At 50.2% G+C, this 17,043-nt stretch overlaps 1 protein-coding gene across 6 annotated transcripts in view; it reads left to right on the top strand.

The window, feature by feature from the left end:
• The first annotated feature begins 3,099 nt into the window (after positions 1-3,099).
• SLC6A12 (solute carrier family 6 member 12) overlaps positions 3,100-17,043 on the top strand; it is a 46,988-nt gene continuing 33,044 nt past the window's right edge. The window contains exons 1-5 of one of the 6 annotated variants that reach the window (XM_076340905.1): positions 3,100-3,167; positions 6,398-6,507; positions 7,068-7,150; positions 12,503-12,699; positions 16,579-16,713. In XM_076340905.1, the coding sequence (XP_076197020.1) occupies positions 7,131-7,150; positions 12,503-12,699; positions 16,579-16,713 (352 nt within the window). In that variant the 5' untranslated portion in view covers positions 3,100-3,167; positions 6,398-6,507; positions 7,068-7,130. Of the gene's footprint in view, positions 3,168-5,438; positions 5,503-6,397; positions 6,508-7,067; positions 7,151-7,421; positions 7,469-9,151; positions 9,388-12,502; positions 12,700-16,578; positions 16,714-17,043 lie in introns of those variants that run through there. The other 5 variants (XM_076340915.1, XM_076340934.1, XM_076340944.1 and 2 more) reach the window with 5 other exon arrangements.

Here is a 17,043-nt window from a genome sequence, read left to right as displayed (position 1 = left end):
AGATGATGCCATCCCTTCCTTTGCAAAGTGCCTCGTGATTCACTGTGGGGAGGGCTACGGAGAGCTGAGTGCTGCCGGTGTCAAAGCCACACATGGGGGGGGGTCCTAGCTCTGAGAGGGGTTCTTGCTGCTTTGGGAGGGGCTGGAGATGGGGGGTGCTTTGAACTTTTCCAGGATTTATTGCAAGCAGCGCTTCCCTTTTGGGCATGGAGTGTTTAAGAGCAGCCTCACCCACACTCTCCCCATCCCTGCCACCAGCAGGGCTGCTTCTTCCCCCCGCCAGCTCCCTCCGTATCCCTGTGTCAAGACACCTTTCCTAGGGTTGGCATTTATCCCCCCCCAGAAGCTCCCAGGGCTCATCCCGGCCGGTGTCTGTCCCCTGTGCTGGCTGAACCTTGGTTGTGGCTCTTGCTCACAAATTTTCATCCTGCCACATAATCCCTCTGTTAGCCCCTGTGGGAAGCTGCCTCCACCTGTGGCAATGGTGGAGGAGGAACCCGTGCCGTGCGGAGACCTGCAGTCAGATTGCCGCATCCTTTAGCAGCCCTGTCCTATCTACACAGCTGCGCAGCCCAGGGTGCCTGCTCAGGGGCTGTCTCTGCCAGCGAAGGTGGCAATTAGTGGTCAGGGAGTGCGTCATCCCTTCCCTTGCCCTCTCCCGGGACGGGGATGAGCACAGTCTCTACTCCCCTACAGCTGAGCCGGTCAGAAGGTGATTTCTGGTTTTCAGTCTGGGCTGTCACACTAGTGCAATCCCTCATGCTGAGGCTGCCGCAGTGGGATAAATGTGCCCCATGCCCGTAGCAGGATTTAAAAACACAGTGAATTATTGCCTGGTGGGAAACTCTGAAGCCTGAGTGTAACTTCTGGCACCTTCTGGGCTGGAAAGCAGAAATAGCAGCCTTTTTTCCTGCTGGAGAATGATTTTCACACATTGCTGGATAAAGTTTTCTTTAGGTTGACTTTCTTATTTTTACCTTAATGTCACAGGTCATTCCCCATCTACAGTTTTGCAAAAAACTGTGATGTTCCTGTGAAACGCTTCAGTGTGGATAAATCAAGTTTTTAGGTCAGCTCTGCTTACCTAGGCTTATCTCAATCCCCTTTTCATATCTGGATAACCTCTACTGAACCTTTTCCCCAGCTGCGCTGGGTCACACCAGTCCTCTGTGGCAGGACGGGCAGCGGCACTGTCCTTCATTAGTAGGGACGGAGGCAATGCAGTGCCTGTGTTGTGTAGCCAGCACATGATGTTCACCCTGTAGTCTTTCAGGACTTCAGAGGCAGCCCCCAAAAGGCAGAAGATGGAGCCTGGCCCCTCTGATATTGATCCCAGCCCATGCAAAGGAAGAAGCAGCCTGTATTTCTTTGGGTATGGGACTAATCCACTCAACCAGCCCAAATGGTAGGCGAAAGCCAGGGCTTTGAAAAATAGCACGCTTGGAAAGTTTAATCCTGGAAACTGGGTACTGCACATTGTCTTTGGCTGCCTGTGAAGAGGCATTGCCTGCTCCAGCTGCCACCCCAGCCCTCTGCCCTCATGGCCCCGTTGCCCAACTGGGGCCTCTGGGACAGGGCTGGGCTGGCTCAGAGCTCCCCAGCCCCGGGGACGTCCCCCAGTGCTCACCCTGAGCTGCTCTGCCCCCTCTTTGCACTGCCCAGCAGCGTGGGCTCAGACCAGCTGCCCCCAGTGTCAGTTGAGGTAGTAAATAAACACCCTCAAAGTAGAAGGAGATGTTTTCCCCTACTGCCTCCAGCGCTGGCCTCAGTGGTTTATCCTGAGGAACCCACCAGGCACAAGGGTGACTCCCTTCACGCATGTCTCCAGCATCACTTGTCCCCAGGGCAATCCAGCGTGCTCTAACGCGATCTGATTCACTGGCTTCTAGCACCCGTGGAGGATTTTTTTGAGACAACATTACAAATGACCTCTATAGAGTGTGCAGGCACATAAACCTACCACTTCCCCACTCTGCGGCAGTGAGGGCTTTTGTCAGCTCCCAGGTTTCCCACTGAGGGGGCTGGGGGATGCTCATCTGGTGAGCTCTGACACAGGCAAGCAGATCGGAGCATGTGCTGGATGTGTCCTAGCTTCCATCCTGCATGCTGCTGTGGTTTCACCACATGGGTACCTGAAAAGGTCAATAGGAATTTGGCAGGCACATTAACAGACAAAGCAAAAGACAAAACAGTAATAGCATTAAACATAACATTAAAAAAAAAAAATCTGAGCTGAACTATTTGGAGAAAAATGGCATAATTGGAATGCCTACTGCTGGTGTTGGTCACGAGAAGCCCTGGACAAGTGCATTGGGGCTGAGGTGGATACAAATAAAGCTGCCAGGGCAAAGGCACAGAGGGATTGCTTGCTTCTAGCGAGCACACAAACACTATAAAAATAAAGATTCTGGCAGTATCTCTCCCTGCTGACAGAGCTCTCTCCTATGAGCTGTGTTTGTACTCGCAAGCATACGGCACAGGCACGGAGGGGTCTGCGTGAGCCTGGGACAAATGTCCCCCCTCCACCCATTCTCTGCCTTTTGCTCCGTCTGCGTGATGGTGTTGGTGAGCCTTGAGCTTGGCTGTTGAAGCAGGTTTAGTGTAGTGGTCCCTGGAGATGGAGACAATTCATTCTGCACATTTGCAGGATGATTTTAAGGGGTGCCACTGTCCCACTTAGTGCTGGAGCCCCAGAGCAGTGGGGGCGTGCGGCAGCCAGCCTGGGCCATGCCGCGGGGTCTGCAAAGGGATAGCTCCCTCCCGCTGAGGTCGAGAGGACCTGGAGTCACTCCACTGACTGCTGCGGTTGATCTTTGCAAACTTTGGGCCTTTACCCTGCCTGACCGTGGCTTTCTTTTCTTGCTTTCATGTCAGGGCCACAGTTCAAGGTCTGGAGAGGTGTATGTTGTAAGGGAGCTGGGGAGAAAGTGCTCCCTCCCTGATGCACCTCCCTTCCTGCAATCCCACCACCCACAAGTGAGCTGGGTGATAATTTGGTGGGGGGAGCTGGTGGAGGGGGAGGGACGGGAGGAGGAGAGAGGGGAGTCTTTGCCTTAACTCTTGCTGTTTCTCTTTGGCACTCAGTGGATTCCCTGCCTGGACTCCAGTGGGACGGGACGGGACAGGACGGGACGGGCTTGCCCGGGGGAGACCTGCGCTGGGTTCAGGTGAGTTGGGCGTTTGCTCGTTGAGCAGATCTGTCTGGATGTGTGTGTCACGCTGGGAGTGCTGGTGTCTCCGGTCCTCCCGCAGCCAGTTGCTGCGTGCCAGCTGCCTGCCGTGCTCTGGGGAGCGGGCCAGCAAATCTGCAAGGGGAAAAGCTTCCCAACATTAAGCAAAGGAAGAGGGAGCTGGAGGATGGGGAGCAAATACTCAGTTTGGATCAACCCGAGGGAGAGGTTTTTCTTTCAATGGTTCCTATAGGAGAGGACAAGCAGAGGTGCTGCTGGGGGGCTGCCGGGAAGCTGCAGAGCAAAGGGATGCCTGAAGGATGGGTAATTGGTACTGAAGGTTGCGGCAGCAGAGAGAGAGAAAGAAAAGGACTCAGACAGCAGAAAGATTGAGAAGAGAGATGAGAGTGGGCCAGACAGGGACAGGGATGAAGGGCAGCGATGGCTAGATGATAATAGGTACAGGAGGAAAGGTGCTAGGAATTAGGTAGGCTGTAGGCATTTCAGCTCCTGCAAACACCAGGCAGTGACTCCCGCTCCTCCTGTGCTGCCCTGCAGAGGTGCTGGCCCTGGTGCATTGACTTGGGGGCTGCAGCTCTGAAAGACGTGTCTAGGAGTGTGCTCCTTGTTCTTGCCTCAGAGGCTTCATCAAATTCGTTCCCGTGAGGGAACAAAAAAAAAAGGAGTAAGGCAGGGAGACAACACAGTTTGTGCATGTGCTAAACTCTAGGGATCTGTGGGCATATTTGCGAACAAACCCAGGCAGAACACATGGGGGTTTCATAACACCTGATCTGTGTCTCCTTAAATCAACAGTGCTTTTAAAGTAATCACTACTAATCAGGGCTTTCATCCAATGCCATTGGAAATGCCATTGCCCCAGTTTTTCCTCTTTGACAGCTGCTGATACGCGAGGCTGAACCTTGGACCTTTGCAGCTCTGCAACAGCCCAACTTTGCTGGATTCACGGGTGCAGATGTGATCCTTGCAGAGGGCAGGCTAACAAGCCCTGCACCGTATGTCTACCTGCCCGTGCTCCTGGGCAGGGCTATAGGAAAGTTTTGGTGCCCCAGGTTGGAGAGCAGATACCTTGCCTCTCGGAGGGTGCAGGTGGGATGCAGTCCCATTGCATTGCAATGCTGCGTTACAGCAGGCACTGCTAGGAAGGGGTTACGGCACTGCTAGACTCATAGTCTGCATGCACCTCTGCCTGTCCCGATTTCACCTGATGTGCCTTGTCCTGTGCACCAACTGGAGGATGGCTGAGCCTGCCCAGGGTCAGCCAGGTAGTTCTCCAGCCTGCACCTGACCAGGGTGCGGGGTGCTGGCCTCCCTGTGCAGGGCTGAACAGGGAGCTTGGTGCGGGGACGATCATGGCGGGGAGCCCGTGCAGCACTGCTCTGCTGCTCTGCGATGGCTGCACGCGCGTCTGTGCCGAGGCACTGGGTTCTGCCAAATAAGCTGTTGGCTCCCCTCATTCTCCATGCTGGGATGCATAAAGTAACATGTCATGCCATAACCTCACCTGCCTTTCAGAAGAGTTTTGCTTGAGTACTCTTCCCCCGTGCTCAACGTTTCTCATCACTCTGATAGCAAGTGCCCCCAGGCTGTGCTTTCAGGAGGTTAGGCAGGGTGTGCCTGCCTGGGGGAGTTTAGCTAGAAGTGCCTAGAGCAGTGTGATGCCAAATCCCCTGTGTTACTCTCCTGCCTCTGAACCGCAGACTTTTGGAGACGTTGGCTACCAGCGGTGCTGGCTCCTCTGCTCTCCTGCCCCAAAGCAGCAGCCCCAGGGAAGCAACTGCAAGGTTCAGATTTTATGCACTGCAGAGGTTAAGATTTTTGCACGGGCCCGCATGCACCTGCAGAGGGTAGCTGCTTTGCTGCCCACCCTTCCCTAACCCCTCGGCCTCCAGCCTCAGGTTGACCTGGGTCAGCAGCAGGCGGCCAAGCCACAGTGCTGGGGGCTAGCAGCCTCCCTCCCTTCACCTGACCTGCCCAGGACTGCCAGGTGGCATGCCTTGCTCTGTGAATTTGCTGCCCCAGTGAGGTGGCAGCTCTGTACCCACCGTGTCCCCTCCTGTGGACTCTGTCCTGTCCCTGTGGGGCACCTCTGCGCTGCACCACAGGTCGCTGACCGGCCGTGCCCCTGCTGCGCCTGTTTGCAGAGCGGGTGCCGGAGCAGCGTGGCTTTCACCCTCTGTGCCGTTCACCTGCTCCGCTCCTCCAGCCAGTGACAGGAGCCATGCTGTCCCCACACTTCGGTTGTGCACGAGGACCTCTGAGCAAGCCTGATGCAGCTGCGGGGCTTTGGCCAGACACCTCCAGCCACCAGGTGGGTGTCTCTAGGGGCTCCACTGGGGCCAGGCTGGGGCCAGGCTGGCTCTGTGTCTGTAGGAGACCTGTCACTGTGGTGCTCTGTAAGAAAGATGGATTCTGCTGTGGTTGCATGCTCCTGCTATGTGACAGCGGATACAACCAGACTATGGGCTGAGTGGAGGTCTTGAGAGTATCTGGTTTGATGCAAAGGCAAAGGCCGGTTTCTGATCATATTTACACCCCATTCATGGACTTCATCAGTTAGTCTTGATTTTTTTTCTAGGCTGAAGTAAGAAACCACCTCTGTGTCTCTGTAGCCCAGAGTGGGAATGGTGAGCCACGGACATCAACAGAGACTGAACTGGCACTGAGAACAACAGCCTACACTGCTTTTAGCAAGGGATTTGCCACTGATCCTCAGGAAAGTCCAGCCATTGTTAGGTACTTGGGAGGCTCTCCTGTCCTGGCAGCAGAGGACAGGGCAGGAGCCATCTGGTCCCCTCCTGAGCTGGGTGTGTGTGCTCTGAAGGATGACGCTCTATAATCCTTGCAGTTTGTATCACAGATGTACATGTCATTAGTAAACTCACAGTTGCTTCTTATCTCACTCTTGCTGGTGTCAGTAAGCAGCAAACTCACTGACTGCAGAAGCATTGCTCTTATTTCGCATTGGAGAAAATGTAAGCAGGATCTGATCCTTGTGACAGCCTCCTGTGCCCCATGAACCTTGCTGAACAGATGCTTTGAGAATGCCCTGCAGCCCACACAACCTGGAAGTTAATTAGAAGGTGTAAAGAAGCCAACTAGCTTTCAACAGCTTGAAATTAAAGGCATTTTAATTTTGACTGCCATCCTGGAGTTGATCGGTTTTTCTCTTGCTACATCTTCCCTTGCCTTTCTCCTTTTTGCAGCTGGAGTGAGCCGGTCTCCAGCAGCATTTGGGTTTGGAAACAGCAGTGGTTGAAGCAGCCGTCCCCACTCATGTAGCTGCTCTTAGATTGGCTGGAAAGCACTTCTACTGGTAATATTTTCCTGTCCATCTTGCAGATACGACCTATTCCAGTAGCAACCTCCATGCACTAATCTAGCCGGGTTTGTTCCTTAAACTGTACCTTGGCACTGCTGTTCCTCACTGAGCCCTGATTTTCTGCCTCTGCTCCCACAACCGCCCCCGCCTCCCGCCATAGAAATGCAATGCAGGATTTCAGCTGCGGACTAACTGCTGGCTCATACTGTGCAACCTGAGAATTTTCTGTGTCCTCCTGCTCCTCCTTTTGTAACACAGCCCAGCCTGCTTACTTTCCGATTCCTCCCTCCCCGCCTTAAATTGCAGTTTACATGCTTGGTCGCTGCTTGTTTCAAAATGAAACCAAGAAATATGAATGCAGTGCAGCTGTCTGCAGCGTCACCTGTGATTCTGCTTTCTGCAGCTCAGGCAGAACCTACAAGTGTCCAAAGGTGCTTTAAAACTGTGCTTCCTCTAATAAGTGTTACTGGCTGCTTTTTAATGACATCTCTGTTCACTGTTCGCTCTGTTTCACTGTTCACTCTTGAGATTGTACTCCTCTCATTTGCCTTAAGATAAAACAGCAGAAGAGGTCAAACGGAGGATGCTAACTTCCCAGCAGTAGGAGCTCCTGTGTGATGGCAGTCGGGAACAGGCAGTAAGTTTGCGGGAAGAAAAGCTTTAGGAGAATCTCTAATGGCTTTTTCCTCTGGTGCCAAAACGCCAGGTGGCTTCTCCTTCATGTCTCTCATCTTTCTCTTGTTCCTTGTCTCAGCTGAGCAACCCTGAATAAGCCCTTTTTGCCCTGGGAGAGGCTGAGGATACCACCATGATTTGCTTTCAAAGGACACTTTCATTCTCCTCTTTTTCTGATTCCTGCCTCCCCCGTTTAGTTGCAGCTTGTTCCCAAATAAAGACAACAAACACTGTTCTCCTGCATCTCTGCATCGTGCGTTCCGCACATCAGACCCAACTGGTGAGTGTCAACAGCACTTCAGAGGTGTCCTTGGCTTTCCTTGCCTTTTGTGGCCATACTTGAAGGATCCCATGGTGGTAGGTCTGGGACAAACACAGCCCAAAATTCGTGACCAGGGGGAGACTGGGCTACCTCATTCAAATACTGAAGAAGGGAACTTCTTGGTGTGGTCTGTGTTTATGGCTGCCTACATGCTGCCTGCTCTCTTTCCAGTGCCTGGGGGAATCCAGGTGTATTCTTATTTTCTCAGCAATAAATCTCGTGGGGAAAAATGTGGCTGTGTCCGTGCACCAAGCCCAGTACCAAGTCCAGTACCGTTTCATACAGAGCTGCCTGTTGCACCGGGCACAGAGGAAGCTCCCTCCTCTCTGTGGGAAGACGGCAGGCTGGGGGTCATGTCTGCAAAGGGTACTCCAGGCCTGGAAAAAGGCACCTCCTCAAAGGGTTGAAAATACAGCAGGGCACCTCTGTAGAAGAGACTGGCAAGGTCAGAGGGAGCTGAGGAGGGAAGGTGGTGGTGGTGATGGCTGAGTGGGTCCAGGAGAGGGGTAGACTGTGGATTGCGTCAGGTGGCATCTTAACAGTTGGAAAAACTTTATGGCAGAGGGAAAAAAGAGGCTGGGAACAAAGGAGTCAGAGGATTTTTCTCCAAACTTTGGTGAAGGAACAGCAGAAAAAGTGCAGGCAGACAGCAAGGGGCAAAGTCTTTTCTCTGAACTCGTGTACTGAGGAGAGGAGCATCCAAAGGGAGAAGAAAATGTCTGCCTGTCAGGGAGGATGTAACACAGTGGGTGGCTGTGGCTGCTGTGGGAGAGCCAAATTGTTCCTAGCTGGAAACAAGAAGTCATTTGAGTCCCCATCTGGCCTGAGAACATATAGGGCAGGGGCACAGTAGGATTAGATGTTCAGGAAAAGAGCCAGGAGGTGTGTGAATAGGCTTTCTCATAGAAACAGCAGGCAAAGCAGAGAGGGAAGTAGTGGGAATGTGTAATGCTGTGCGTCGCTTTGTCTGGGAAGGGAGAAGCTGAAGCTCATGGCACGAAGGGCCAAAACTTTAGGCACTGGTTTAATCTACCACCTGTTCCCAGTTAAAAAGGTTTGATTCCATAACCAGGGTGCTTTCCCCCTTTTTAAAACAGGAAAATGAAGCCACAAGTGCTGCATCTGCCCTGCTGGTCTGTGTTTGTCCCAGCCCTGTTCCCTACTGCAGCGTCCCAGCTTCTGTCCTTTGTGTTGGCCTATTCAGGAGTCAGAGGACAGGTGCAGAGCCAAAGCCCTGGTCCAGGTGTCCCTGAGGTGGGGGCTGGTGACAGGGTGGAGGCTGCGGGCTGGCACTCAGGGCATTGCCTTCCTGGGGTTAGGTGAGAGGAGCTGACTCCCTGATTGTGATCTTCCCCCACCCCCATGTGTGAAACAGGTCTAACACAAAAACAGGTAAAACACAAATATTAGTAAAAATAATGGCTGGCTCTTGGAGCCACCTTGCATTAAAAGAATAAAAGCAAAGAATTAGCTAAGTCCTCTCCTGTCAGCTTCTCATGACATCCTCAATAAGCCCAGACTTAAGCATCATTGTACTTGATAATGTGCCCTGGACTGCAGCAAATTGGAACGTGCCAAAGACTGTGACAGATCAAACACATTTCATTAAGTATGTGTTATTTTTTCTCTCACATTTGACAGTGCGTGAAGCTCTGCTCCTCTCAAAGACGAGGAGGCTGTGCTGCAGCATCTGAATGAACTGATTAGCCAGCTGGCAGGCCTTGCTGCGAGCAGGCAGTGGGGAAAGGGGCCTTGCCTAGGCTTCAGAAGCTGAGAAAAGACTGGCTGGAGGACCTGATGTTTCCACCTCCCGATCCAACCCAGCAGGCGAGCTAAGTGAAGGGGGCAAAGTTGGCACTGGGAGGACCTCCGTGCTGGTGAGCTGTTGGTGAGCTGCAGAGCTGCTAGCTCTGCACCAGCCAACATTTAGGGTGTGTGCCTTGATTTCTGGGTTGCACCCTTCTTTAAATGTGGGGTTAGAGGTTTGTATAAGCCTGTTGGAGAACTGCTTCAGCAGCACACTCAAGCATAGATACACACGTGCTGTAGTACATGGTGGGTTTGGGGCAGCGCAAGCCATGCCAGTAAATAGGTGCTTTCCAGCATATGGACCATAAAGGGCAGGGGCTGGAGAAAAAAGGGAGGTTGCTTCCTTAGTGCCCTGGTGCATCTGCATTTGACACTGAGACTGGTTGTGCCCACAGCGGTACTGCCTATGTGTAAGCCCTTATTGGAAATAACTCTAAAAACCTCTCAAATTTAAGAAGGGACCAGAATCTTTCTGCAATGTTTTTGAAGAGGCAGCTATATAGCCTGGAGGATGGTCTTTGCTGATCCCTGGCTGCCCTCCTCCATGGTTTATGCTCCCCTGTTCTTGCTGCAGCCCCTCTTACTAAAGGCAGTGTTAATGCCTTGCATGGGATTCAGCCCCCTGCATTCAGAGTCGGTGGAAATCTGCTGCTGATTTCAAAGAGAATAGAATGGGCCCTTCAGCACCAAGGCAGATGGGGGAACAAAGACTGTTGTTGCCATGGGCATTTAGAGAGCAATTGGTGTATTACACTGTGAGATGTGGTTTCCTTTCTTTACTTGAATGACAGAGGGAGGAAACATGCCTTGTGCCAAAAACTGCTTGCTTTGTGATGAACATTCAATAGAAGTTGTCTTTTCATATGCAAGCATCTTTCTTTGCCCCAGGGCCTGATGTATCCAGAGGGTTAGCATTTAGGAAATAATTTCATTTGCACTGGGAAACTTACAGAAGCAAATGAGACACAGTGGTAATGATGCTGTCTTGTATGAAGTAAGTGCAAGCATGGCCAACCAGTTCCTGCTCCTGCTTCCCCTTTGCCTCATTGAAAACTACACCAAAACAAGTGCCATGGTATTTCTAGGCTACTGGGCCAGTTTGATGTTAGGACCACACTTGCTTTTATTCCCAGTAAGCTCAGACTCCCTGGTAGTCCCTAGTCCCCATGAGATGGCTTATACCCTGATGCTAGCCTGGAGGGAGATGACTGGAGAGAGACTAGGCACAAGGAGGGAGGAAATGGTTTGCCATCCTGGTCCTGGTGCACCATCCTGGTGCAAAAGGTTGATGGATAGGTTTGGTGGTCCTATTGGATAGAGGTCATCAAGCGTGGTGAGGTCTTGCTCATTGTGCTGCCTGGGAGAGGTCCCTGGACTGAACCACCTCCAGAGCTGTGCTTGGACTTTGCCTGGGAGAGAGCAAGCTGACGTGGTCCAGAGCAGATCCGGGGGCAGAGGAAGAAGAGTTAAGTAGTGTGGGTGGTGCAGATTGCTGTCCCTGCTGCTCCCTGGAGATGGAGATGTCCCCTCAGGAGGCAACAAGGGAATGATAGATGTGCTATTAAAAAACCTGTCAAACCACCAGCAAACTGAATCTGAAAGTTAATGTGAAGGAACAAAGCCCTGATTTCTTAGCACTCGCAGCTGGTAGGAATGGAAGCCTTTAGCATGAGATGCTGCTGCTTTGGAGAGGCTTGTTTCCAGTGTAGTTTCCTAATCCCAACATGGAAATGTGTATCCCTTGCTGATGCCAGTCACCCCTTCAAAGGCCAACTTCTGCTCAGTAATGCCACCAGCGAGATGTAGCTACAGTTAGGGCTTCCCTGGCATAGTTCATCAGCTACCCTGCTTGTGTTACGTCTGTGCTTTCTGGCTGGACTCACATGTGCATCCCTACCTTGGGTAACTCATTAGAGCAAGCTTTTGAGGAGAATTTTTTTAGCTACGTCAAAGGGAGCTTTCTCTCTTCACACTTTAGTTTCTTCTCATAATCAAATGCCTGTAAACAATATGAAAATGTTGTCAACAAGAAGATTCAATCTGATCTGTGTGAATTTTGGCTAGATTTAAATTAACTAACCAATTAAAGGACTTTGTGTATGATAGAAAATTGTATCTTGTAACAAGCAGCCACTAACTTTGCTTAATTAAGATGATGCTAAACATAATTCAGGATTTAGTACAGACCGGAGAACATCTTCCTTGTACCACCCTACAGGCCCAGCCACGTTCAACGTGCCTCCTCCAACAGTGACTTTGCTCTATGTTTCCATGGCTGGGCTTTTTCCTACTAACCTTTTCACTGCAATAATTGAGCTTGTCTAATCTTAGTACACCCTTGTCCAGACCTGAAACACCTCACAAGTATGAGGTCCTTTTGCTCATCTCAGGGACTTTGTTTCCTTGCTCTGTTTTTTTTGCAGGGTTGGGCATGGAGCGGGAGGTTTGTTGCTCATGCCTGTTTGCTATTGAAGGGAGCCTCAGTCAAATAAACGTGTGTGCGTTTTGCTGAGGTGGCAGGCTGTATGGTAGTGTAACATGGTGTCCAGGGGGTCAAAGACAGCGTTCCTGGCAATACCTTGAAATAAGATGGTAGGTTGTCCATTCTTGTTCAGACTATTAGTCCGCAAGATTTCTATCCTTCTCTCTGAAACCACTCCAGAAGAAGACAGTTGCGGTATAAAGCACACGGGGAAAGGAAACTCCTGCCCCCATGCACTGCTTCAGCTCCAGCTCCTTTTCTTTTCCTCTGAACTGCTGTTTCCAAAGTCCCAGCCAAGTTTCCAGCAGCAGTGGAGATGCAGAACATTTAGTCAATGTACGGAGGGGCAGCTGGAGGTACAGTAAGGCTGGTGGTCTGGGAAGGATGAGGAAGGGTCCTGTGGTGGGGAAGGGTGAATTTGGGGGTGAGTCCAGTGAAGGGGTGATGCGGGTGGGTCCTTCTCACCTGACCAGTGACCTTTCCTCTGTCCCTTCAGAACAGACTTTCTGTTCCACAGACATAACCTGGGGAAAATGCTTCATCCTGATGCTAAATAAGCCATTTTCCCAAGATGAGGAGAACCTCATGGTCATACTAGGAACACATCTGTTGTGGTGACTGGTTCCCTCCCTCCTCTTCCAACTAGTGTGTCCCACAGCAGCTCCCTATGTCCCATGCTCTCTTTTTGCTCTGTCCCACAGAGCCATGACAAGAGCTGCGGCTAAGGAAGGAGAGCCCAATGGGGCCACTGAAGTTCCTGAAGAGATAAAAAAGGAGGAAATGGAAGAGAGAGGCCAGTGGAGTAGCAAAATGGAATTTGTGCTGTCTGTGGCTGGGGAGATCATCGGTCTGGGTAACGTGTGGAGGTTCCCGTACCTCTGCTACAAGAACGGCGGTGGTAAGTTCACAGCATGCATGAGTGGTCCTAGGTCTGTAGGCATGACGAGACACATGCATGCCAGGACCCATTTCTCCTATGCCTTATGTGCCCCTACATGCACTTCCTTGCCCTGTCCTCCAGCAAGTTAGCTCCTGCTAAAACCAGGAGGAATAGTGCTGAGGGGTCAATCCAGTTCCCTAGCGGGCACTGGAAAAAGCGGGCACTTTCTCAAAGCAGCTGTCCCAAGTTTGGATGCTGAATTGAACTTTAGTAACTCTTCAAGGCTCTTGAGCATCTCGAGAGACAGATGGTCTTCTGAAACTATCAGAAAACTGTGAGTGGGCAAAAAGCCAGCAGCAATCTCCTTCTACGTAATTCCCTTTTCCCACCCTCTGTGTCACCCCCACCTCTCTCAGGCCCTTGTTACAGAGGAGGAAAGGCTTTGATGGCACCGGTATCCTTGCCAAGGCCTTGAACCCCCCCTTCCTTGCACCTGGGTGCCCGCTTCCTTCTCCAGGGCACTTGATCTCCCACCAGCTCCTCTCACAGGGCTGGCTGCCCTGTGGTTATTAGAGAAACGCAATATTTTATTGTGTCAGTACAACTCGATCAGTTAAAGAAATGAGGGAGGGTACCAGATACCAAACGCTGAAGCACCTTGGCTTGTCATATAGGCAAATATAAGATGGAAGGGCCATCTCGGAGAACATGCATGTGAATGATTTTCTCAGAGGACAGGAAGAAGGAGGACGTTGCTACCTCTTCCCCAGGAACAGTTCTCCCAGTGGTCAACCCACTGCTAGCAAAAGCCGTCCCCAGGAAGAGTTTGTTCCCCTTTCCTTTTGTTTCTTGCATGACTCTCCTTTTCCGATAACACTGCAATAAGATCATTACATGGTTAAAAATTAAACTTTCTCATAACAATAAAATGAAACTGGGAAAGAGGAAGGGAATAATTGACTGTCACTAACTTTTCTTGGTGAATCAAAATCTAACTTTATAAAAGAAAAGGAGGAATAATAAATTACATGTCAAATACAGCAATAACTTCTCTTTTGTTCTTGTTCTCTAGAGACACCTTGAAATAACGCTTTGGGCCTTGCATGTTCCCCCCACTTTAAACTTCCTTTCTCTGCAGACCGTGCCACAAAGGCCTTTCTTTCCCAAGGTGCTGTGATCTGTCACCAATGGATGAGTGATTCAGCTGTTGTTCATCCCAGGACTACCAAATTCCTGTCCCCTGTGCTGTTACTGGAGTTTATCCAAATCAAGCAGGAGTCAATACAATGTCTCCTCTGAACCAAGTGGGGGTTGGATAAGAGGATGGTTAAAGAAAATGGAAGGAGTTTTTCTTGAACTTGGGATGGTTTTTAGCAGATCCTCCAGTCTACTTCTCTGAGGTTTTAATGGTAGGCACTGGAGGTACCAAGAGCAAATCAGACCAGCACGAGTTAGTAAACACTAGTGGTGCATCTGATTGAACAGTCCATTCTGCAGTGACGTTTGAGACAGAAGTCATGTTTTTTGCATGGAAAATTCCTTCCTGAGCTCAGATGATATCTTCACATAGTTTATGCTTATGGTACCTGGTTCAGTAGTCCTTGCAATTTGTATGCTAATTAGTGTAAGAGAAAAGGCTACTTTTGTTCATTTTAGATATCTATTGAATATTTTTTTTTTAAATTAAACTACTCTGGAATACCTAGGGCTGTGATTCAGAGGCCAACAAGGCTAGGCTTGGGAAAGATTAGGATGAGAGAGTCCTTCCCTCACAGCTCACACACTGCCATTGCAGAAAGTATGCTACTACTGTAGAAGGTACATTTCTCTCTCTAGTGCTGTAGGGAACCAGACGGCCAACAAACTAGTACGGGACAAGGCACTGTCTTTCCCATGACACTCAAAGGTATTCTCGCCACTGAAAAGTCCTTGAAATTTCAAAAAAGACATTTTCCACCTATAAATGTCTCCCCTGCCCAACACACATTCCCCGACCCAAACTGAAGACTGCTGTCCTGTGATCTTTCTCCACCTTCCTATATAGTGAGACGGTTATAAAGCTGTAAAGACAGATGTCATAAGAAGAACTGTGCTAAGTTGCTGTAAAGCAACTGAGCGTAAACTTACCTATGGTTGCACTTTCAAACCTGATCTAATTGCTCAGCATCCCGAACTCGTTACTGACTTGTCAGGAAAGAGGGTCTGTTTCTGGAGGCCCCTCTCAGGGCAAGTCTTTTCCAGCGGAGCAGCAAACTGGGGAGGAGATCACAACTGGAGTTTCAGCTGGTAACTGCCCTGGGAAGGTTAAGAAAGACAATAGAGGTGTGAGAAAGCCGTCATTACTCAGAGACCAAAATGAATCAACCTCTGGGACAAATAGTATCAGAGGAGAGGGTCTGGGACCTGCTGAAAGGCTCATGTGTGTGCAGGATAATAAAGCTGTCTTGCAGATTTGGCATACAGATAGATGTCTTGCAGTACCAAAAGCAGCAGCTGCCTCTAGTTTAGCACATGCAGTTCCCATTCCCTGCTCTGCAAACCTGGACTGACGCTGCGAAGCAGCCTCCCTCCCTCTGGCCCCAGGTCCCCTGTAGCTACAGCACAGCTGTGTTTAGGGGAAATTTGGATGTTGTTTGTTATTGTAACATTGTTGGCTTAAAAACAAAGGGAAGTATTGCTAATTGTCATGGGAAGGAATTTCAGTGCAAATGCCTGTGCTGGCAGGGGAGGAAAGGGCCTGGGGGACAACATCTGGCTTGGCTGAGAAAGGGGCCCTCATCTCTGTTGCAAACAGCCAAGGTGCTCTCCAGACACTGGCAGTGGGAGGTACTCATGACCCAAAGTTTACTGTATGGGATGGCAAGTCCTTGACAGTTGTTCCAGCAAGGAAGGCAGTCACCTTGGCCTGTTTGGAGAGGAGAGAAAGTGTGAAAACCTACACTAATGATGGGGAGAAAGACTGTGAGGTGCTAGAAGGAAGGTCAGCAGTGAAACTGAGATCTCAGGAGCAGTTTTAAGCAGAACAGCGAAAATATCGGGTGTTTCAGTTTGGCAGCAGAACCAAAAAGAAGGGAAAAAAGGTTCAGACAGCTGAACAGGGCATTAAACCCCCCCTTTTTTTGGTTTATCTTTTCTGATGCATTATATTTGTTGGTCATTGTTTCTGAAAAAAAACCTGCTTTCTCTCCCCTTCCTCTTCCATTTCATCAAGGGTTAATCTGAGGGCTATTTCAGTCTGATTTCTCTGAAGACATTTCTCTATATTTTAATAAAAAATTGAATTTGAAGAGAGAAGTTAAATTTTTTCATTTTGAAAATGATGGAAAGATACTCTGTTGCCCTTCCCCTATTTCCATTCTGGTGCAAACTGCTTTTCAAATTTGACGTGAAATATGTTTCAAGCAAATTTATATCCCAGCAAATTTATTACTTACCAAGAAATGTCACCAGCCTCCAGGTTTGTATCCTCTGGGCATGTGGGAGTTTTGCTGTGACTCCTGGGAAAGGCAGAACAAGTGTGGTTATATGAAACAAGGACTCCTTTTGCTTCGTCTGACTCCTGCTGAAAGCTAGAATGAGGTCAGGAGAGTGAAGCAGGGAGAATTTCTCCAGCGCTGTCTTTTTTTTCCCCTTGCCTGATTACTCCTTACCTCTAGGTTTTGGCCAAGACCAAACACAGAAGTACTGCAGTAGCACAAGACAGACCACGCTTGCATTTTTTTTCTGAGAAATGATGGTGTTGGAGACCTTGGTTTTTTAGCAGAGGTTGCAGTTAATTCAGAGAAATATTTGCGTTTATCTAGCCGATTCCAGCTGTGGCCCCAGGTACCTGGCAAGGGGTGGTGGGGATAAGGTTTTAAAGAGGTTTCTGAGGCAGCATCTCACCCCTCTCTGCAGGAGCCTTCCTCATCCCTTACCTAATCTTCCTTTTCACCTGTGGGATCCCCCTGTTCTTCCTGGAGACGGCACTGGGGCAGTATACCAGCCAGGGAGGGGTCACTGCCTGGAGGAAGATCTGTCCCATCTTTGAAGGTGAGTCAAGTTATGGGAATTGCTGGCAGCACTTTCTAACAATTAGTGGCTCGGAGCCTTTTTTGGAAATGTTATTCTGTTTTTTTCTTTCTCTTTTATTCTCCCTCCCTTCCTTTCTCTCCCAGCCTTGTTATCTCTCCTGGTGACTGCTGCGTGTGCAGGGGCAGTGCCCCGACTCCCCCGTAGGTGACTGAGGGCATGTGGTGCTGGCTGGGGGCTGTGCTGGTCCAGCTGAGCGATGGTCTCTGCTTTGAGATGCTCAGAGCCCAGGAGAGAGGAGAGCAGAATGGCCAGCAAGCAGGAGGAGGAGGATGGAAGTGTCAATACACA

The sequence above is a fragment of the Aptenodytes patagonicus genome, chromosome 1, assembly GCF_965638725.1.
Source record: "Aptenodytes patagonicus chromosome 1, bAptPat1.pri.cur, whole genome shotgun sequence".
NCBI classification, from domain to species: domain Eukaryota; kingdom Metazoa; phylum Chordata; class Aves; order Sphenisciformes; family Spheniscidae; genus Aptenodytes; species Aptenodytes patagonicus.
Note: the sequence above shows the minus strand (reverse complement) of the source record. Positions and strands in the feature narration are given on the sequence as shown.